This window comes from Anopheles maculipalpis, chromosome 2RL (assembly GCF_943734695.1).
Source record: "Anopheles maculipalpis chromosome 2RL, idAnoMacuDA_375_x, whole genome shotgun sequence".
NCBI classification, from domain to species: domain Eukaryota; kingdom Metazoa; phylum Arthropoda; class Insecta; order Diptera; family Culicidae; genus Anopheles; species Anopheles maculipalpis.
In genome coordinates this window covers 8,651,962-8,674,389 of record NC_064871.1, presented here as the reverse complement: position 1 = coordinate 8,674,389, position 22,428 = coordinate 8,651,962, and the positions used below count along the sequence as shown (strand labels likewise).

The 22,428-nt window shown below is 45.3% G+C and overlaps 2 protein-coding genes across 2 annotated transcripts in view; both read left to right on the top strand.

The window, feature by feature from the left end:
- LOC126559409 (iron-sulfur cluster assembly 1 homolog, mitochondrial) overlaps positions 1-22,428 on the top strand; it is a 347,746-nt gene that overhangs the window by 27,621 nt on the left and 297,697 nt on the right. The window lies entirely within an intron of this gene.
- Positions 7,978-22,070, top strand: LOC126557074 (serine/arginine repetitive matrix protein 1). Its single transcript, XM_050212724.1, has 5 exons — positions 7,978-8,203; positions 8,295-8,521; positions 18,643-19,023; positions 19,098-19,240; positions 20,399-22,070. Exons 1-5 carry the CDS (start codon positions 8,009-8,011, stop codon positions 22,033-22,035), a joined length of 2,583 nt encoding a protein of 860 aa, XP_050068681.1. The 5' UTR covers positions 7,978-8,008; the 3' UTR covers positions 22,036-22,070.

The following is a 22,428-nucleotide window of genomic DNA, read 5'->3' as shown; positions in this document are numbered from 1 at the left end:
TTCGGCGGTTTGGGGACTCTTTTGCCGTGTTGCTGGTGCTGCTGTTGCGCGCTGGAGTGGAACATTGCAGAAGTGGAAGTTCGCTTCACCTGATTTCGTTCGTTTCGTACCTCGTCAACTTTCATTCTTCGGTACGGTGCCACGTGTTGTCAGCCCTTAACCAACCCTTAAGAAAGAAAACTCTCCCGAAGGGGAAAAAAAAAGAAAGAATTGAAGCTTTACAAACAACCACCATAAAAGGGGAAGTTGAATGAAATAGGGAACAGCGCAGTATAGGGGCACACCCTTCGGGCCAACCCATCAACGTCATCATCATTATCATTTCCTCAAATTGTATCTTCACTTGCACTTGCACACAACGCAAAGGCCCAGGTACACCTGACACTCTCTGACAGGTTTCATTTCGCGCTGTGCGTTGCCCAAGCCATGGTGAACTTCAAGCCGGATCCATTGCCCAAGATGCTCAGAATCCGGCCTTTCGAGATCGCCGTTTTTGATCAACGTTGAGCGCAGAGGTTTCGGTGGTTGAGCACACGGTACAGGGCTTCATGCTTGAAGAGACACACCACTTCTCACAGGGACCGGTTGTGTTGAGCAAGATCACCACACGAACAGAGATGGTGTCATCTTCGGACACGGTACTTGTACTTTCGATTTTTCTTTGCCAGTCTCGCACATGGTCTTTCGTGGGTTGAGGTCGTTGAGCCACGATTGACCCCGATTGGCCCATCCTAACCCTCGACGGCCCGCGAATGCCGTGAGCGTTAAGCGCTCGACGAGTGTCATCACACATCGCCAATCGATACAGCGACTCTGTGCTGAGGCTCGGATTTTTATTGTACAGAAAACCTTCCCGATAGCTCACGTAGTCACACCGTGCGGATCGTGCTTAAAGGTTACCGGACATTCGAGATTGCTAATTACCGCTTGACTTACGGCTTATCGTACCATCATCGGGAGCTGCCGCGCTGTTGGATCGAACTATAAGTTTGCTCATAAAAAAGCGTACTTTACAACACCTCGGGAGCACACAGGCACTCAACACAGCTTGTCATAAAGCACGGCAGACCCGAAGGAATGTGTGTCGCCGTTTCACATAGTAACAGCCACTTCCCACACTTACTACGCCTTCCCTTGGTTTCTCACATCCTCCAGAGAGCTCTCTCCCAACTCTGTTTTTTTTTTTGTGTGGTGAGATTTGTTTGTTTCCACTTTGGGAAAGCCCCAATTTCCACCCCGGCTAACGCTAACGGAAGTTTGAAGTTAGTTTTGGTTTGCGTTTTTTACCCTGCTGTTTTTGTTTTTCTCCCTACCTATAAATAGGGAAGAAAAAGGAAAAAAGGGTCAAATAAAAATACGGAGCCATCTTCGAATCGTTGACCCAATCAAACGTATAAGCGCTCCGTTGTGGATGGGGGTTTTGTCTTTCTACTCTCGGCTCCACTCTCGGTACACTTGAACGAGTAACCTATTTGGTTTGTTGATTGAAAAATTAAAACCACACCGGGAAGCAGCTCTTTTGTTTGTTTTTCTTAAGATTGTATTTCATCCTCCTCGGTTGCGGGGGACCACCAGGTGCGGATGCGGATTTGATTAGGTTTTATTTTATTTCGCCGGCTGGTTAATGAGATTTTCTTTTCCGATCCGATACTCAAACATCCGATGCTGGTAAACATCTTCGGGATGGTGGTTTTATCGCACCTGGGGGTGGCGGGAAGAAGCCAGGGGATTAGTGTGAAAGAAGAGTGGGCTGGAATTTTCACACCAGCGCCAGCGCGAATGAGCTTGCCGCCGGTTTGGAGGTCGTTGTGGTTGTGTTTTCGTGTGTCAAATTACAAGGATTCCATTTCCAATCTGGGCTGCACGATGACGATGACGAGTGTTTGAACTTTGATTAGTGGCGATCGGTTGTTTAGCTGATTGTTTTTGAGCCGAAGAAATCTGTTGTCCTAAAACGTGGTACAGCAGCTTAAAGAGCTCTTGAAAGCGCGTGAAAATCAAGCATCCCAAGGTGAAATCCATCATACCGGATTAGAAGTGTGTTTGAATGTAATCTTAAGGCTGAACAGAAAGTAAAACTGATCAACGTCGTCGACCAATATTTTTCTCATTAACTTAGACATTACTTTATGGTCTGTTATGAGGAGAATAGAAAAAAAAAACAAAATCCAATCCATCACATGGAAACACTTACACATGGTGAACGCTGTAAGTTTTGACATTCAAACGTTAGTAGGACGTTTAGTGTTTAAGTTACTTTGAGAGATGTCTTGACCTTATCCAGCTACTGTGAAGAAACAGCACAACAGATTGATCAACAGCAGGTAAACTGTTGATAACGTATGCATTTTGACAGATAAAGTCGACTCCCAAAATGCGGTCAGTTTTACAATTTAATTTCTCAGATCAGATCTCCGTTTTTCCTAGCGGTTCGTGGACATTCTTCTTCTTCTTCTTATTATTATTGGCTTAACGACCTCTAAGGTCATGCCGGACATCGAAATGGCTTTCTAGACTGCCGATACCACGTAGTTGGTTAGTCAGACCTCACTACGGGGAGACGGTTCGGATGGGATTTGGCAGGACCCCGGTCCTGCCGTTTGAAGACCGGCGCCGCTGTCGCCTACACCACTGAGCCGCCCCTACATTCGTGGACATTTATTAAAATTAAATGTTTCACCAATCAATAATGCTCACCAGATATTCCAAGCACCAGACGAATTTGGAGCTCTTAAAAACTTGTCAGAAAAACCGTATCAGACTTATCAACAGAATTCTCTGAGGCCTCTTTTTTTAATGATCTTCCGAATTGAGTGCTAATACTCGGTCTAGACGAAGTGCAAATTTGATTTTCTGTCAAAATGCTGTCAAAAATCACAGCATTTTTCCTCAAAAACTCAACTGCGCTGCAAGTAGAGTTTCGTGTGGAATGACTTTTACCAATCAACAATGTTTACCAGATATTCTAAGCTGCTTTAGACGAATTTGAATATCTTAAAACCCTGCCCGAAAACCCGTACCCGCAAATATAGAGTTCTGCTAGGCTTCTTATATGATGAACTTCTCAATGGAGTGCTAAAGCTTATACTATTTTAATCTACCATTGCGACTAGAGAGAAACTCTCAAATGTTGACAAATTCATTAAGTAACGTCTTGCCGAAGACTCCACACACACACAAAGCATGATTTATCCTTAAAAAAACAACTATACAACAACTAAAACAAATCCCTCATATCAAATCCCGGAAACAAACTTTTCGAACGAACTCTCAAACACTTCATCAAACAAATATTCTCACGTACACCAGCGCATGCATTTTTCGGGGACTTTTTGCCGTTTGCCTGGCACAAACGATCAACGATTTCTGTTTATTTTACTATAGCAGGGTTTGTTTGGTTCAACAATTAGCACACTTCTGATAAGTGACCACGTTGGTTCAGCGTAATGTCTCTATCACGTGCCTTGCTTGTTGTTCGTTGCCACCGAAATGCGATCATCAAAAAACAATCCGTGCACGAGCCTTGGTGGACTTCTGCTGCTAAAGTAACGTAATAATAATATGGTTTTGCTGCCGCAGTCACATTGATTGTGGTACAAAGTCACACACGGGTTTGATAATGACGTTCGCTACTGTGAGGTACGCGTGATCTCGGGCCAGCCCTGTCGTGAGCATCCATTAAGGTTTGTATGATTATTGAAATTGCCTTCACGTGACACGCTGTTCGATTCGGACGGTAGTGTGTATGTGGTGTGCACGAATTGATTCGATGTGTTTCACCCAACATTAGTGTGGTGAAGCTGGACGAGAAAAAAACGGGGTAAAAATAAGGTTTTCTACGAGTTTGTCGCTTGCTGCCTTTGAAGCTCTTTTGAAGCGCGTACGGATGGTGGCCTTTATGGATTGTCTACGCTTCTTGTTCCTGGTGTGCTGTTGGGTAGAAATACATTTTTCTTTGCCACACGAAACGAGTCGAGCGTGATAGTATACTATCCCATTCTTGCTGAGGGTGTTGTATTGCCGCGAAAAGTGTTTTGAAATCGTGAGAACGACCATCATGATCATCATCATTGCGCAGCACACGATGACGTGATGGTGGTTTTGGTGTGGTATAAAACGATACCAGCAACAAGACCACCACTAACAAAAGGCAAAAGGAAAAAAATATATATATATACAAGAAACTTAGGTTCCATTTGCCAAAGCATTTTCTATTGGCAGCGCAAATGTGGCAAAATACAAAGCCGTTTTCACCACAAGCAAGAGGCTTTTGCACCAAGGCCTCTCGCTCGCTGCTTCTGACGGCGAAAGGGAGCACATAATTTCATTGCCAGAAGGGTTTTTCGGTTTCGGAATTCCGTTCGGTGCAGAATATACACGCGCTTTGTGGACGTGTATGCAATTTGCCGGATGATTGGAGTGGATCTCGAAAAACGAGCGGCGAGATTTCGTACCGACAAAACCTTGGCTGGGCAAAATGGTATGGAGTCGATGGAGTGGAGTGGAGTTGAGTTGCGCTCCACTCGAGACAAAAATGGCAAAATACTCTGTGGCTCCTTTGGTGTTCTCTTCGGCGAGCCTGACGTTTTGTTTCTGTGCCGGATCGTCGGGCCGGTCGGTAAATGAGCCATAAATGGGGTAGATGGCGTTTCAGAGCGTTGTTTTTAATCACTTTTCGGGGAGACTTTGGTTTTGGCTAGGAAGAGAGGGTGTCGAAGGGGGAGAAATACTTTGGAGACCCTTTCGCGAAGCAATCTTGTGAAGGTTGCTGATTTGTTATGTTATTAAAGTGGATTAATCTAGCAATTTGGGGTGATGTTTCGCGGTACTCAAATGTTTTGATTGAAAAGGTCCGTTGTTGAAATATTTGGCGTATCTAAAAGAGGCTAGAAAACCCCCACCTGGTTTCAGGGACGCAAGCAGAAGATAAGATATCCAAGCACTTATTATCTGCCTGAAAAAAGGCTGATCTTATCAAGGGAAGAACGTCCAGTTAAAGAAGAATGTCGAATATCGGTTGAATTGGGACCTCGAGGGCATAATTTTGAATACCTTCGTTAGATGGAGAATATGTTGAAAAAAGGATACAAAATTATTTGAAAAACGCATTTGCGCTCCGCCTGGTGTCCCAGTGGCTCCATCTATCAGAATTAAGGGGTACCACAAAATATTATTTTATAATTCCGTAAAATAGACAAGATGCAGCTAATCAAGCGTTTTTACTCCAAATCCAAGACAGAAAAACATTCAATTAAGCTTATTCGAAGAAAAACCCAACACTCAAGAACGGAACGCCTTATTTCAGCAAGGCGTTAAATTGAATTACAAACTGTAAAGCATGCCACATGGTTCTACAGCCTCCATATAGGAGGCGATTGATTGACCTCGTCTAAGCTAGAGACCCAGAAGGAGAATTTTTGAGACACAAATTCGATTCGATTGGTGTAAATCTTTAGGCTCCCACGGCCTTCACGGTACACGAGCATGAAAATAATAACAGACCTAGTAAAGTGTGAAGTTTGAACGTGCATGAAGGGGTTTTTTTAAAGCAACAAAAACCACATTAAATTTTACCTTCGGCCGCGCTTATGATAGATTTTCTTCTTTTAGATTTTCAATCATAAACCTTTAGCTAGAGCATTCATTTGATCTGACTTTTTGTTAATTTAATAATGTCCGTTACGGAGGGCAATGTGTTGAGAATGAGACGAACAATGCGCCATGGCGAGGTGCATATAGCGGGTCTGACATATGAACAGCAGATTGCAGCATACACGTGTTGCCTGCCCTCTAACCCTTCGCTACCCTTTAGTCACTGTCATTCTCTCATGCTTTGCATACCTACGGGTTATTATGTGAGGGAGCCTCACTACACGTGTGTGTGTGTCGGCGTGTAGCGTGGGCCATTATTGCCCAGCCAGCCCACTAATAGACGACTGTGTGAGGTGATCATGAGATATTTCAATAATTTTTCCCCAACATACCATTTCCTCCCACTAAAGCTGGCCGCGTGATCCACAAGTACATGTGAGCGCTCGCGTTCCGGGAGTCCATTGCTGCCTGATTGCTTCCCGCTCTAATGGGAAGAGGGTGAGTGATGTAGAAAAGCGTAACAATAAAGAAAATCTATGCATCTCGGCAGCAGCGGCGGTCACAAAAAAAAAACGTAAACCCGTTCCAAGATGCCGCTGCACCAATGGACTGGAGCATGAGATTTATGTGGTTAGATTGTAATGCCCTCTAGCAGCCAAAGACGCATTGAAATGGGTGGGGGAATAGTTGCTTTCGCGGTGATCCCAAGCATTTTTGCAGATTGATATCTGTAATTAAGTGCACAGCTGAAGAAATAAGCGCCTACCACGGAATGGCGATCTTGGCACCGTGTGTTTGGATGCCATTTTGTGTAGAACGCGAGAGGAGTACTTGAAGCTACGGGGAGGCAAGGGCCCCCGAGAGATCATTAGACAGAAAGGAGACTAAAAATCAAGATCAAAAACTCAAGGCAGTCCAGGGGCTCGTTCGTGTCCCTGGTGCTTACGGCTGTGCGGTGAGGTCGCAGTGTGCTGCTAGAAACGTACAATAAAATACACGGAACATTCAGCGACAAGAATCGGACACGGTTTGGGAACGAATTCTTTGCATTATTGTAGAGCAAAGTGGTCCTCCCATGGTTGTTACCGGTCGTTGGCGGAAATTGTTCCTCCATACATCGTGGTGTCGGCACAGGTACCTCAGAGAAACATACAAGAACGATTCAGTATGGGCACGGTTCTGCGAGAACAATTCGCCATTCGGTGGGCAATAAAGGTCACCGGTTTGGGGTTTTTTCCTGCCACCATTTATTACTATTGCTTCGCCTTATTCATTTCAAATCGCTGTGTCAAGTTGGCGAATACTCCCTGTACCGAAGGAGTGCTTTAATTTGCCAACGACAAATGAGACAGTTGACAGCCGCCGCCGCCGCACTTACTAGAGTCTTGGGCGCTCCTCCGAAGTGAGGTCGAGTAACAATTGCCGGAACCGTGACGAGCGGAGTGATTTGGTGCGTGACCTGGACCTGGTTTCCTAATTGTTTTCGGTTGCCCGGGTGCGATCGTGAGCGATTGATACGTTTCGGTGCAAGGGTGCACTGGATGCATTTCGTAGCGGCAGGCGCATAGGCACATAAGGGTGAAGATTGAACCCGATTGTTGCTCCCTATTATGTGATGTGGGTAGACTTTTACAGTTTAAGGTTTTTAGGTTGTTCAAGATCGGTATCTTGCAGCTCCATGCACAACTACGCCTTGTTAGATCATGAAGTAGGTGGCAGTTGAGCATCTTTAAATAGACATAAAGTAGTGGTTAAAAGCTTTTGTTTGAGTGTGATCACGCTTCAGATAAGTAAAGACAAGGCATAGTTAGTATTTGTGTGATTTAAAACATAGAAAACCAAGCAATACGGCCTGGCCGTCCTTAATGAATAAAAAAAAAAAGAAAAAATATAGAAAACCCTTGCGTAATCCGTTTTAGGAGTTCAAGCAGCTAGTATAAACAAATCCAGCTGTCAACCGTTACTCAAATAATTTAAACATCAGGAAAACGAGACGCTGTACTGTGATTGGAAAGGCAACCTGGAGTAAACGTTAAAATCTCGTCGGACATATCTTAATTGCTTTGATGATGAGCTCCAAAACTGTGTCAGATCCACAAACAAGAAGTAATCTTAGAATTAGACTTACTGACACAGATATCCATTACCTGACAAATTGGGATGACATGGATGTCTTGAAAAAACACCGTTGGAACTAATCTTTGGTCTAGAAACGGAAAGTAGACTACTTGTTTTCGTTGTGCGAAATAATTAACTTTTTTTCAGCAACCGACACCTGAAGATAGTTAACGTCATCAAAACTAATTATGTGCTTCTCTTTCTCTTTTCTGTTACAGATTGTATCCAGATAATGTAATAAAAAAACAACATCTTTGGTACGCTCTAGCTAGACATACGTTAACCTCACTACGGCAGGATGGCGCTCCGATTGCGCAAGGATGTACAGAAAGCGTCCTATTACGTTTGGTTTTTGGGTGCCCAGGAAGCGAAAGCACTGCGCGGTAACCGTTCCCTGCTGCCAATGATACCGCGCATGGTGGAAAAATCAAAGGAACAGGAACCGTTGAAGGTTACGCTGCAGGTTTCACACAAAGGATTGAAAATTGTTCAGGTTGGTGGTATTGGGATGACACTGTTGATCAGTCTACCAGGTTCTTATGTGTCTTTTTTCGTCTTGCTTTCAATTGATTTCGGCACAACAGGGATCGGCAAAACACTTTATTCCGCACGGAGCCATCACTTGCTCGGTGCAGACGGAAGACATCGTCGCCTGTACGCTGCTGCTGTACAATCCGGCCACCAAATGTCCGCTGCACGTTCATGCGTATCGGTGCGACTCGGAGCTAACCGCACAGGCCCTGCACGATCAGCTGCAGGTGCTGATCAACAGACCGGAAAACCAGAAACGATTCACCGAACTGGAAGCACGGTAAGTGTTTTGTGTCGTTTTGGACAGTAACAGCGCACTCGTTTTACGTACGTGAATAAAGAAGAAGAGAACGCAATAAGGGAACGGTTTGGCGATGATCTGGTTCCAGCTGGGGGTTTTTTTGTTTAATACCAAGATTGAATATTTCGTTGCTTCCTTCACGTATTTCGGCCCTGTGTTAGTCGCGCTCCTAATGCGGTTGATTTGTTGCTGAGGCGAAAAACACTTGCCCCGTAACAATAACAGTATTACTGGGCTGACGTGCGTAACGAATGTCGGCGAAACGCCGTTAGAGGACGAATTGATCACTGTTGGAAGTTTGATGATCTAGATTCGTTCGTTGCTGGATGGAGGGGGTATGAAGATGAGTAGCCAGTGTCCGATTCCAACAATAGGTTTTGTGTTTCGAGTTTTTGGAGATTGCTAACTCCGGAAACCGGTAAAATTAGTTTATCATTTTTTAAAGGCGCAATTTAGCTTGATTAAATGCATTTAATGCATTGCGTTTGTTCTTAACGGACTGGCGTTATGCACAGCTGTTAGAAAGGAACGTGTTTTAAATATTGTACCACATAATAATAGGTTCAAGCTCCCTTTTTTGGGTGTTAGTTAGCGGGTATGGAAATTGCTTTAGACGCTTCTCTCGATTAACTGCGCAACTTGTGTCTGGCAGGGAGGTTTGATTTCTCGCCAATCTTCCTGCTAGAATCGAAGCGAGATTACACGTGGAAGTGCTAAAACAATGCCCGTGCATATTCTTGCCAGATTACTACTCTGTTACGACTACTATTACGAACAAAATTAGCCACGAGCGTTAGGTGTGCTCCAAATCTCGCAGCTGATTGATAGCCGTAAGGAATTATCCAGTTTTGCAGCTCCATAAATACAACAAAAAAACGCTAAATGTTCCCGAAAAATGAATAATTACCGTACCTTTTCCGCAGTTAATCCACGCCTTACCGGGCATAAGATTGCGCAACCCTGCACACACTTTGTGTACTAGTAAAGTAGGCACTACTATACGGCACCGTGTTTGCGAAAATAAGACGCCAATAATTAGAGCTAAAGCCTCACATCAACAACAGAAAACCAGCAACACTAAGGTGCGTGCACTCGTTTAAAATATCGTCACGTCAGTTACGCGTCAAAACTAAGCGGGCCTAAAGTGCGGACCCTTCCCAAAACTAAGACTAGTGCCGGGAGGAGAAAATAAAACGAAGCCACATCTATACACACCCCGAAAGAAAGTGGCGACACACAAAACCAGTGCCAGATAGCTGAGGCAAAGGCTGAGAGAGAGATCAGGTGCAAAAATTATCTCACGTGTAATTAAATGAGGTGAAACGTGTGGATTAGTGTCGGACGCTAATCGCTTGATATAGTGCACTCGTGTTGCACACTTCAATCAAAAAACCCCCGGCTCCGAGTTTTCGCACGCACCCGCCAAAACGCGGGTTTTTTTTTTGGGGTGGGTGCGTATAAAATTGCAGAGAAATGGCAAGATCTAGAAATGGCTGGGATCGTTCGGAATGGCGATAGCGAGACACTACGCGGAGGTTCAATTTTTGACCGCCTTTTACCGCCGGCCGTAGTGCGCCACCCGGTGAAACCGACGTTTTTTGACGTTTACGGCCATTTGTGATTTATTTCTATGTGTGCGCCATTTTTTTGTTTCTGCCTCACCCGCGTACGGCGAAGAAGCCAGTAGGAATGTGATCAACTTTTCGCCTCGAGTCTCCCCGGCCAGGTTGACCATTTTCTATGGGGCTGGGGCGTTGTGTTGTGCGTACGGTGCTCCCCCTAAAAATGGCCGGTATGGCAGCTTGGGGACGATTATGAAATTGCGATGCAATTGGTGGGTAACCGATCAAAGCTTTACATGCGCTTGCATTATGCATGTCGGCGATACATGTTGGCAGCGGTAAAGAGAGGTGGGAGGGGTGTAAACGGCCAAGCCTTTGGTAGTCTGCATGGCTAGACGAGTTTTTCTTCAACCACCTGCCCTGTTGAGTGGAGATCATTTGGCGTTTGAGTGATGAGTGCGGCGTAAACGCGCACATCTGCTGTGTTGTGCACTGATCTTTGGAACTACTCTTACGTTTCAGCAATTATTCTGCTTTGGATGAAGTTTTGTCTAATTACTGCGTACCGCGTAGTGTGTCCGTAAAACAGTCCATTAGCAGCATGGTTTCCCAACCAAAAAAGCCCGATCCTTATGACGACTTTCACTAAACGGTGAACGGTGGCGTTGCAAAACTCTTACCGGGTTATGGGTGTGTAGCCGGTACCCAGCCTAGTCGACCCCAGGTTTAGTGCGGAATGTGACCGATTTAGGGTGACAACACTTTTTTTTCCTCGTGACAGTACCGCTTTAGTACGCGAGAAATGGCTTTAATCGATACACCACGGGAAGAAGATGGCTGCGCCCAAGTCGGTCAGACTTGGGAGGTTGTTACATCACACCCGAGGTAGGGGGGCCCATCGCCTGGTGTACACCACCAAGTAGCAAGTCAACTTTATCTAGAAAAATGTTCATCATTTACCCACCGATCGGCAGGTTTTCGGACGGTGACAACTGTTGCGTAATAGTCGGGCGCATCGAATGGCCCGGGTTATTAGGTCTCGGGTCTTGGATGGATCCGAACGAGGGCTTCTGTTGATAGTGGGACAACAGCGGGACACACCGGCTGTTATGTAACGGCCGCAAGTTTATCGATCTTCAGCCGATCCCAATCATTTGGGGCTCGGTATTGAGGACGGGCCTGTTCTTGGTTGTCACGTTCGTAACTCGTTACTAATCAACGCTAATCAACGGCTCCATTCTTGCTTCATTCGAGTGATCCTTTTGTGGGTATCGAACGCACGTAACTGTTTGGTGTGGTTCGATTTGGAAGCAATGGGAGGCTTTAGAAATAGCAAGCGTAAATGCTACTTGAATGACGTAAGGAAAATCTCGTTCATGTATACATGTGACAAGCTCCAGATCGGGACCCGGAAGAATACAACTTCAAGACATCAGTCACCGTTTACATTTTTACTTATTTTGACTATAAAACTGTCAAAATAGCACAATTACTATTCGATCCTTTGTTTTAGATGTGACAGATTGTCAACGCCATCTGTGAGAATCGATTGCAACTATAAATAATTATATGTACGTGCATCACTCCAAGTAAATATTTCAATATAATGATTATGTTTCATTAAGGGGCATTAATTGATTTGTCCTTCGCGGTACAAGGTTAATATATTTTTTGCTGTCTTTCTACTGAAACAAAGCATCTCAGAACGGCCGACTCGCCACTGACTCTCATTTGCATGGTTAATTTTATTATCGTGCGTACGTGTTGAAACAAAAGCTGATTTCGTCATCCACAGCAGCAGGCTCAGGCTCCATTCTCCGGCACGGCTTCGGTGACCGGAGCAATGGTTGTTTTCTTCCTTCGGACCTTTATTCGTACAACACCCGAACTTGTGATGGGTGTGGTAGCGCTGCTGATGGTGGTTTTTTTACGACGCTTCCGAATCATGTTCGGTCCGATGGTCGAGGTTCCGTTGTGCGTTGGTTCTGTCACTGGTGGCAAAGTTACGGCACTCGTGGTCAATTCACCCTCCTCGGGATAATCATATTCTTGCGGAGTTGGTATCACTTCTTGAGCGTCTTCATACTCGACGGTACCATTGCTGGTGGTGGTGCTGATGGTCGTGATGGTGGTCGAGTTGTCCACCGTTGCCACCGTAGTCGTGTTTGTCGATGGCGTTGAAGTTTCGACTGTTGTAGATCTTGTAGGATCTACGGTGGTGGTCAAATTGCGAGAGGCATCAGTAGTCGCTGGCGGCAATCCATACGCGATTGGAGGCGAGTACATTGGCTGACCGAAGAAAGAAAAGAGCGATGACAGCGCCGTTACACCAGGATTCTGAAATGTGACGAACAGTCAACAATATAGACTGTAAGTATTGTTAGTACATGAAACATCACTTTCTCATACCATCCGCAGAAGAACTGGAACAGTTGTGCGTATTGTACGTTTTGTAGTGGTTGTTCCTCCACGGCGTGTCTAAAATACAAATAAAGCATTAAAACAGCATTGACAAATGATCTGCAAACTGAAAGACGTTTGCTTACCGTGGCTCCTTGTTTAATTTTCTGTAATAAAGGGGAAAACATTAGCTATTGAATACTACTTGTGAGTCATCCAGCATTATCAGTACAAACCTCTGGAACTCCACGTGCTTTGGTTGTCGATGCGGTCTAATACAGAAAGAGTATCAATCAATAAGGCTGAATATTATGACATAAAACATGCAAAAGCTTACCGTGTATCCTTTCATTGTAGGCAGTGGAGGCATCTGTTAAAATAATAGAAAAAGTAGATATTAAAACCAACATTTCCTTCACACTTGAATCAAATTCAACTTACCGTGCGGGGTGGCTAAAAATAGAAGAAAAAAGTGTAACTATTATTTTTCAGTCTACCGACAAGAAACTTAAAATTATACCTCTCTAGTCGTCGTAGATTTCGCCCCTGCACCATTGGTACTTTTCTGTTGGGAAAAAACGAATAAAAATATAATTTTTAAAATTGATGATACTTTTCCATTCCAGTAAAATAAATACCGAAAAAGATTGCGTAGTACGTCGCATTGTTGTCGTTGTTCTGCCAGTAGGACCCTTGGAGGTTTGCTTTTTTGAGAAATTAATATTTCGAAAGTCAGATAGCACATCGATCATAATACCTAACCTAACAACTTATCCAAGAAAAGATTCAGTTTAATCATTAATACCTGCCCAGAACGTTTTGAAGTGGTTGATGTTCTAGCAGTAGTTCTAGTAGGACCAGCAGGAGCCACCACTAGCTATTTTGAAAGGCGAAAAGGAATACTTTAAGTTGCAAACATGAACTACACCACCATCGTAAGTTAAATCAGTGTACCTGTGCAACACGTTTAGTCGTCCCCTTCGTTGGACCCTTCTTTGTGGTGGTCTTGAGTAAAGTAGTAGGAAGAGTGTTGTGAGTGCGGAGTGTACTAAAAATCCTGACAGTATGATACTTACCATACCCTTTCTAGTAGTTGTTAACCCAACCTTACGCGTAGTGCTGGCCGTCGTTGTTAGGGTGAATTTTATACTCCTCCATTGCTTTGTGTCGGTAACATTGGGTGTGACACTATCACTGACATCCGATGAGCCGTACGTCAAATTCTGTTGTTGAGTTAAGTGTCTTATACTTAGGTAATAATATTGATGTTCACTCATCACTTACCAAAGATAGAGAACACATTAGTATCAGAAACCATTTGGGACTCATTGTTGCTCAGTATTACGGACGTGCTGTACTACTGCATGGCTGAATCATAACTGAGAATCCTTCTTTCAGATTGCTTAGTATAAAGTATTACAACTATCGCAACAATATTAACAAAAATTCGCTAATGTCCTATGTTAATGCAATGAATCGGTTGTTAATATCGTACGGAGCTTTGCTCTAATTGAAAAATAATGACCTCAAACAGGCTTCATCCTGTCGAAAAGCCTGTATGCGTCGTTCGCTGGAAGTACAGATTAACTTTCAATCAAAAACACAACGATTTGGAGAGTTTTTAGTTGGAAAACAAGCCTCACACGCCACACCAAAATCAAATGCTTAAGCAATGCCCGAGGGTAATGTTTTGTGTGTAAAATCTATTGAGTAAAAAGGGCCTATTATTATCATCATCATCAACATTTTTTTCCCAAACGACAAAACAAGACAATCGTCAGATGTGGAGCAACGGCTTACTCCCCCCAAGAGCTAATGAATTTCTTGCTTCAAAGGACCCTATACTTATCGGAGCTGAGACTGATTAGCATATCTTGATCAAATTAAAGCAGTTGCACCTGTTTCCCAGGCCCAGCATTATAGATGCAGCACTGCCCTCGAACGGCAAATTACAAAAGCGCCAGAGGAAAAACGTTAAAAATTAAAGAAAAATGTAACACCAATTTTCTCGGTGCGAAGAAGTTGGTCAAAACTGACCCCGGGCGTGTAAATGATGAGCACAATCACAATGACTTGTTGCTGCTGCTGCTGCTGCCGCATTTGGGTTTGTGTGGCTGTTTTAATATCTCGAAATGATCGCATTACAAATTACCTCCGAGCTTCCTCCCATTCCAGATCCTCTCGCTTGTGAGACTCTAGATTTTTGCTAAGCGATGATATCTGACACTCAACTGCTCCACAGCTGGGGCCCGGGTAGTGATAAAGAAGCACAATCATTTAATTCACCACTCCAAGATCTTAGCGCAAAAGGGGACGAGCGATTGTTGATGAATTGAATGCTGCACCACACGGTTTGGTTCGTGTTTATGTTTCTTGTATTTTACCGCTGATTTCCAGACTCAAGAAACAGGGATGGAAGGTTCTGCTGTTTGTCCTTACTTAGCGCCGTAATTATGTGGACAGGTTCATGCTCTTGTTTCGTGAACTTTCAACCCTTCGCGACAAGAAGTCTGCACGGTCACAGTACGACTCCATTGTGTCTTATCCAATCCGTTTTCGGCATTAATTCAGGTCAGTTACAATGGTGGCTGGTGACGAGTGCCGACAATGGTTGAAAGCTGGTTTTTTTCGTTTGTTTCGCCGACATCCAATGCCTCGCAACTCAATGAACCGAAAGATAGAAATATAATTTTGGTTTTCCATTGTGCCTTAGAACATGATTGAATTTTCTTTGTGGTTTATTCTTTAAACCAATCGATCCTTTTTTCATTGTTCTTCAACGCCAACGAGGTTTAAAAAAAATAGAAACCTCTCAAGTTCATGGAACATATGCTTAGGAGGGTGTAACCTCACGAAATAATTGACTGTTTGCGCAGCGCGCTTGTATAACACAAGCTCGATCGTGGCTGCGTGATCCAGCACGTGATCAATGGCACGATCCCCGCGCATGTAAACTGCGGCGAATAGTAATGTAAAGTGTGTGTGTGTATGGACCGAGTAAGATTTTAAGGGTTCGCCTAGACGACGATCCCCCCAAGGAAATGAACAAATAAAAAAAAAAGGCTCCAAAATAAGAGTCGGAAATCGTGAACGGTGATTTAACTCTTGCCGGCAATTTATGTAGCTAAAAGTGAATGGATTTGGTGTCGTTTTTTTTTCCTTCCCCGAAAAGTGTTTTTAATGGATTTTTGTTTCACGATCGTTCTCTCGCGTGTGCGTGAAGGCTCTCACTGTTGGGTTTGACAGCTGGGATGTGTGATCGCCAAATACATCACCAAAATCCGGACGAAGGAAGTGTGTACCTTCGATAATGAAGATTTATAGCTCGATATCTCACATTTGAGAACGCATTATGCAAAACTGTATACGAAAAAAAAGGGGAGCAAAACATCACTTTCCACCGGGGGCGGTAGGATTCTCCATTGGCATGAACGCTAAAATTTCGGTCGAAAAATGCCGGCTTTTCTTTCTTTCTAATCAAAAAATTGAGTTCGCTAAATGTTATCGTATCGATTTTCGAGTGGTGAAAATGGCTATTTGCTATCATCAGTCCCGGGTCATGCCGGCGCACTTTCTCTCTTCCTTTGCGTGTGCCTTGCCGTTCATGTGAGGCTCGCGTAATTAAACGTTGCTTAAATTGGAAATTTATTTGGCTTCCTTTGCGGAATCCCCCTTCTCACCGGTTGTGCGTGTGTGTGTATCTGGTTGGTGCGTTTTGAACCAATCAACCAAATGTACTATGGAACCACCTTCACCTGAAAAACAGCCCGCGACTAAATGAATACCGAAGGCACAAAGTTCAGTATCGTCTCAGTTTCACTTTCTTTTGCGATATTTTGGTTTCGTCTTTTTTTTTTTGCTGCGAATAATCCACCTAACTCTCGTAGCAAGGCGAAAGAAAGTGAGGCAAAATAAAAATGTAAATCACACTATACATAAGCTATATGCTACTTACGAATTCGCGAGATTGAACCTCGTTTTTGTGCACGATCGAAAGTTCACCCAGCAGCTTTTGGCTGCTGGCTTATTGGCGGCATAAATAAAACGTCGTTCGTTCGTTTTTATATTTTGCATTCAGCACAAACAACACACGGCATGTGCATTGCATTTAGTGCGTTTGAATTGTGATAGACAGTTTGTGACTGTTGCGTGTGCGATGAAAGCTTTAGTTTGCCATGGGTTCGTCGCTTTACTCACCGTTGAGGTCTTTCCTTTTCTAGGCGCAATTAGGAGCTCTGTTGTTTTTGTTTCTGTAAGAATTTATAGATTTTTTTTGCCTTTTTTGCTTCTCTGCTCGTTAAACCACATATTTACAGTCCACTTAATCCGATTGGAAAAAAATCGAACGGACAGTCGGTCAAACGTCGGCTGCCTCGAAACGGCCAATGTTGAACGATTGCGTTCGACATTTCGTGCGTGGAATGTGCGTAGCGGTTATGGGACGGTGTTTCAATCTGGGCGGCGTGATGCGCGACCCGCAAGACTCGAAACGACAGACGGCTTGGCACTCTACACTCCATAATTGCATAACGAAATATTTCAGAACGTGCGCAGCGGGCAAAGGCATAGTTTTAGCAGCAGCGACAGCATTGTGTCCTTGTATCTTTTGTGAGCTGTTTTTTTTTTCGAGTGAGCTCTTACAACGATCACGATCACTCGGAGCACACACACACACACACATTTCTCGGCTTTTCATTGACGAAAGATTTTATCAATCGCTGATTTGCCCACTGGCCATTGAGATATAGAAAGAGCAAAGCGAAAAAAAAAAACGGAAAGCCCGAGATGCGATCGCACATTCCAGCGTCGCTCGCATTAAAAGTAAATGCGCTTTTGCTCACCACTAACCTGATCAACTATCACTTTCCATTTTTTGTTGTTGCTGTACTCTCACCTTACCTTTTCTTCTCCAACCTCGGGGGGCTGTGCGTGGTTCGGTGAGTTAGTTCCATTTCCGCCACATCCCTGTTTTTTTTTTAATTCTCTCTGCAAATATAGGCTCGGTCTGTTGTTGCGAGCAACTTTTACCCGGACAGCAGCAACAAGTGCAAGGCAAAAATAATAAGATCGAGTGCGAAAGTGAATCTGTCGTGTTTGGTGATCGCTGGTTCTGCTATGCGGCTACTGCGCTGTCGGCAATTTAGGTCAACAGGTACCGGTCCCCATACCATACCGGACTGATCGGAGCTTATGCTGCGACGATGCTTCTGTATCTGGTTTTTGTCGCACCGCTGGATAGTTTCTCAATCCATCCGGCAGGCCAGGTTAGGAAATTGAAACCCCATCATGCGCGCTCGCGCACCATGTTGTCTGCTGGCCTAGATGTCATCGGTATTGATACGGTTGCACCATCAACAGCCAGCGACACCAGTTGGCAGCGTGACGAACAAGTGTCTTCGTTTGGCTAAATTGTGAACCGTGAGTCAGCGAGTCGGTTGGCGAGAGCTTCCAGCCCATTAGTCCTATATGTCAAAGCAGTATGGGACAGCTCGCTGCCGTGTCGAATGAGCTTCATCAATGTATCAAACCATGACTGGCGACTATTTCCATCAGCAAACCTTCCTTTGAGTGGAGAACCTCTTTTCGTCGGTACTTATCTAAAGAGCGAACCTCGCACAAACAGGGCGAAAAATATTAATCATCCTCCAAATATCCGGCGAATGGTGAAATTTCACACACACACGCACATGGATTGGGGAGGTTTTTTGACACTGTTTCCCACCTTACTTGAAGTGATCGCATCGATTGTAACCCTTTTTGGTTTGCCTTCTTCTTCCTCGACACTTGATCGAGCCGACTGTTTACTTTCACATTTTTGTCTCCCGAAAAGTTTGGCTCGCGGTGGACGATTTGAAGCTTCGAAGCACAATTGTACGGGTCTTAAGTATCGCTCGAGGCTTAATAAACAAGCCCAAACAAATAACAACAACAACCAGCAAGCAAAAAAGATACGTAAATGAGCAAAGATGTACTACGACTCCGTTCCTCTCGAGCGCGATTTCACGTTAATGATTGGTTTAGTGTGAAGAAAAAGAAAAGAGAAAAAAAAAACGGGACGTCCTCAAAGATCGCCCAAAAGTCGCCGTTCGTTCGATGGAGTGTAATAAAAAAAAGCGTCTTGTCTCATTTCACTTTCAGGCTCGGTTTGGCGGCCCAGCTAACCGGAGGTTCGTGTGGTACCGGTGGACCAGCACCGGGCGGTGCACTTCCGATTATGGATGGCCCGGGAAGGAAGAGGATGCCACGAAGGTTCGAATCACCGCGTCGCTTTCCGGACTCTTCGCACGGTAGTGATACGGGCACGGCCAGCACACGCGAGTCGGAGTGTTCCGAGGAGCAGCAACATTCACCAACTTCTGGTCCAGTGTCTCCACTGATCAGTCAGTCGAAGCTGTACGATTCGCTGGCAGCTGAACTGCGGGAGAAGCTTAGTGGTGGCGTACCGCTACTGCTGCCGACGAAAGATCCGGACCATAAGAAGGAACCAGTGCACAGTTCTAATGATGCAGCAGCAAGACGGTAAGTGTCTTGGGCAAGCTTTGGGCAAGTAATCCTTGACAGGAAAGTTGCCTAATGTCCTTCCATCGTTACAGAATTCGCAACGGATGTCTGACTGGGTCCATCACCCCATCGACCGGGGTAAACCAGAAGCACGGCGTATCATCCCGTGGATCTTCCGGCATTGGATCGGATCTGGCCCCGAGCCCGGAACGACACGAGCCGCAAAGCTCAAGCGGTAAGCAAAAACTTGCCCCCTGGTCCGGGGTTGCCTCTTTGATGGGTTCATTCGCACCTGCCACGGTTGATTTATGCGACGTGCACTGGGTATGAGCAAGGGCGGGGAGAGGGCACAGGTGTAGCGACGTGAGTAATTGCGCGAATTACACGCAAGAAGGCAAAACGTGTTAAGCCACTTTCTCACGGGGTTAATTAATTAGAAATGGAAAAGCGATGCGCTGGTTTTCCGTTGTTGTTTTTTTAAGGGTATTATTTATTCCATTCGGTTGGTGCAGAAACCGCATCATCACTAGCTACCCCGAGGAGGCACTATACATATATGTCAGACCAGACCAAACAAGTTAAACCGGCAATCGGTGTCGGAGTGAGCAGACCCGATTACTTTCACTCTCTGTGCCGGAGGGATCGGGATTCAGCGCTTGCCGCTGAATATGAAGATTTTTCTTAATGTTTTTGGGAAGTGATGTGCCATGATCAATTTGTTTACTTTCCACCAGACAAACGGAAGGTAACTGCGTTTAGTGTCAAATCGTTTAGCCGATACCTCGGCACCTGGATGTGGATGAGCTTTGTTTAGATGCACTCGCATGGCAACACTTTCTAATGATGCAATTTTTGCTAGCAAACAGCTGAGTTTGCACAATGGAACATTGATACGGGAGGGATAAAGGAAAGCAAAGAGCTTTAAAGAGCTTGATCCGGGAATGTTACTTGAGTAAAAAAAAAGTTTGATATCATAATTAAAAAGCACGTGCTTGAAGCAAAAAAAAGTAACTTCCTGCCCAGTGATTGAACTCAGTAGCTGCTCGAGGGCAAAAAGAATGGAAAATTTGAACTTCAGAGTTATTTAGGACGTGTTTACAGATATTTTTGAGAAATAATTTCCGGTGGAAATGGGTAACTTATTTAGAAGCGGAACTCAAGGGATGTTGATCATTATTTAAGAACGAAAAACGTTGCTGGTGGAATTTTCCTTTTTCGGATAAAGGACCCTACCATTGCTGGCAATCGGATGGGTTACAAGACTTATCCTTATCCTGTAGTTGGATAGGCAGTTCCTCGCTACGGGGAACAGCTTCTAACAGCTACATCTGCCCTTTTCGCTTACCATCATTCTACTTAGAATTTATTTTTCCTTTCTCTCCCAAATATACAGAGGACGAATGGGTAAACGATCAAGAACCAACACTGAATGGCGGCTCACACCATCATACTGGCGGTCGGCCGGTCGAGCGCTACCTGGACGATCAGCCGGTAACACGCATGAGCAAGTACCGTGACGCTCCACCACCAACGACGTACCTCTACCCAAACGTGCGTGACGAACCGACCCGTGCCCGACATCAGCGATCATCAAGCCGCGAAGAGGATCGCAGTCTGCAAGGGTCTGTCAACTCTCGCGAAGAGGAAGTGAAACCGATCATCACGAACCATACGCCCAGGTACCGGAACCCGTACAAACCAGCGGACGGGTATGGGTTGGAAGAACGCAAGAAGAAAATCACAATCGACGACAAGTACGTAGACGAACGTGATGGTGGTCGAAGAAGTGGACGATATCCTGCGGTCGAGGATCGCGTTGTCGAACATCGTGGCGATGATGAGTTTCAGTACGGGAAGCCTCAGCCAGACACGCGACGTTACTTTGAGGAAGAGTACGATCGTGATCGTTATCGTGAGAATTTGACCGATCGGCAGAAGTACCGAGATGTAGCGAGCGAGGGCAGTAAATATCGTACCAGCAAGGAGTACGACCGTCGCGGACCGACACAGGTAGCGTACGCCGATCGGGCTGACTATCGCGAATACTCACCGGAACGTATTCCACCGACGGTTTCGGGACGGGGCAAGTACGCCCCTGCTCAGGAGCATTTCGGTGAGCGACAGGATTTCAAGGTAGAACGCGAAGCATATCACCGTTCACCGCCAATGCACAAAACCGATCGGATAAGGTACGGTCAGGAGGATGCACACGATAGCGTTGAGAGACGGCCGATGTATCGATCGATGGCACCGGAAGAGGAATCGTATCGCGAGGAAAGACGTTTCGGAGGGCATGAAGAATCGCCGAAGCGCACCAGTTACAAGATGGCGGACAAGTACGAGGAACGCTGGAGACAGGAAATGTCGGCGGGTTATGGCGATGTGGAACCATCGCCCGGACGGCGTTATCATCGTGACGAGCCGAAACACGTACAAGCACCACCACCACCGCAACCGCAACCGGACACGTGGAAACCGGAACCACGTAAGAAATCAGTCGAGATACGAACGAGCTCACCGGAATCGACCATGCACCGTATCTCACCCAAGGATCGCTTCCAAACGGCAAAGGAAAAATTCCAACAGATGGAACGCGAACGTCACGAACAAGAACGGCTCGAGCAGGAACGGCTGGAGCGTGAACGGCTGCTGCACAGTAAGCGTGCGGTGGAACATCCGCCGGCACCACGTCGTGGTTCGCTGGAACCGGCAGCCGTCAGCTCGCACGAAAGCAATGGTTGGAGTTCGGATGAGGAACTCCAACCCCCGAGAGGGCATCCACGCTCGAACGGCAGCCTGAACGGGTCGGGAGGGCATGGAGCCAGGATGGGAGGTCCGGCAGATTACCGAGAACTGTCGCCAGAAGAGCGTTACCCGGGACTGGACCGTGAACCTGGACGCCGAATGATGCCGGCCAAGAGTCTGACGAATCTGGTGAAAGGTTATCGCCACAGCTATGCAGAGCCACGTCCACCGCCTGTTTCACGTAGCAGCGGGCGGGTCGGATTGGCGGCCGTTAATCCGTACTAGGTGGTGGGACAGCAGCTCAAACGATGAGTCAGTAGAGATAGTAGACGGCGGGGTTGGTAACTCTTTCTCGCTCCCCCTAGGCAGAGCTTTCGAACCTGAACAACAAATACTCTCCCGCACGTAGGATGTAGATGACGTTACGTAGACTTATTATATGCGTTTTTTTGGTTTTCAATGTGCCTTATAGTGTTTATGGTTTGAAGCATATCTTTAGTCACCGGACACTCGGTGGACAATGTACATTGCTGCGGTTCTATTAAAATATGAAGATTTTTAAGAAATAAAACCACATTATAGCCGAGAAGTTGTGATTGATGTTTTCACGTTTCATGTGTGTCTCTTGTAGGTAGCTTCAAGCGGAAGGAAGGTATACTTAGAAGTTTAAAAGATATT

Bases quoted from the DNA above. Each gene is read 5' to 3' on its own strand.
- LOC126557074 (XM_050212724.1), top strand. From the start codon at position 8,009: ATGGCGCTCCGATTGCGCAAGGATGTACAGAAAGCGTCCTATTACGTT. The intron at 8,522-18,642 runs GTAAGTGTTTTG...TTTCACTTTCAG, and splicing joins TTCACCGAACTGGAAGCACG to GCTCGGTTTGGCGGCCCAGC. The intron at 19,024-19,097 runs GTAAGTGTCTTG...CCATCGTTACAG, and splicing joins AATGATGCAGCAGCAAGACG to AATTCGCAACGGATGTCTGA.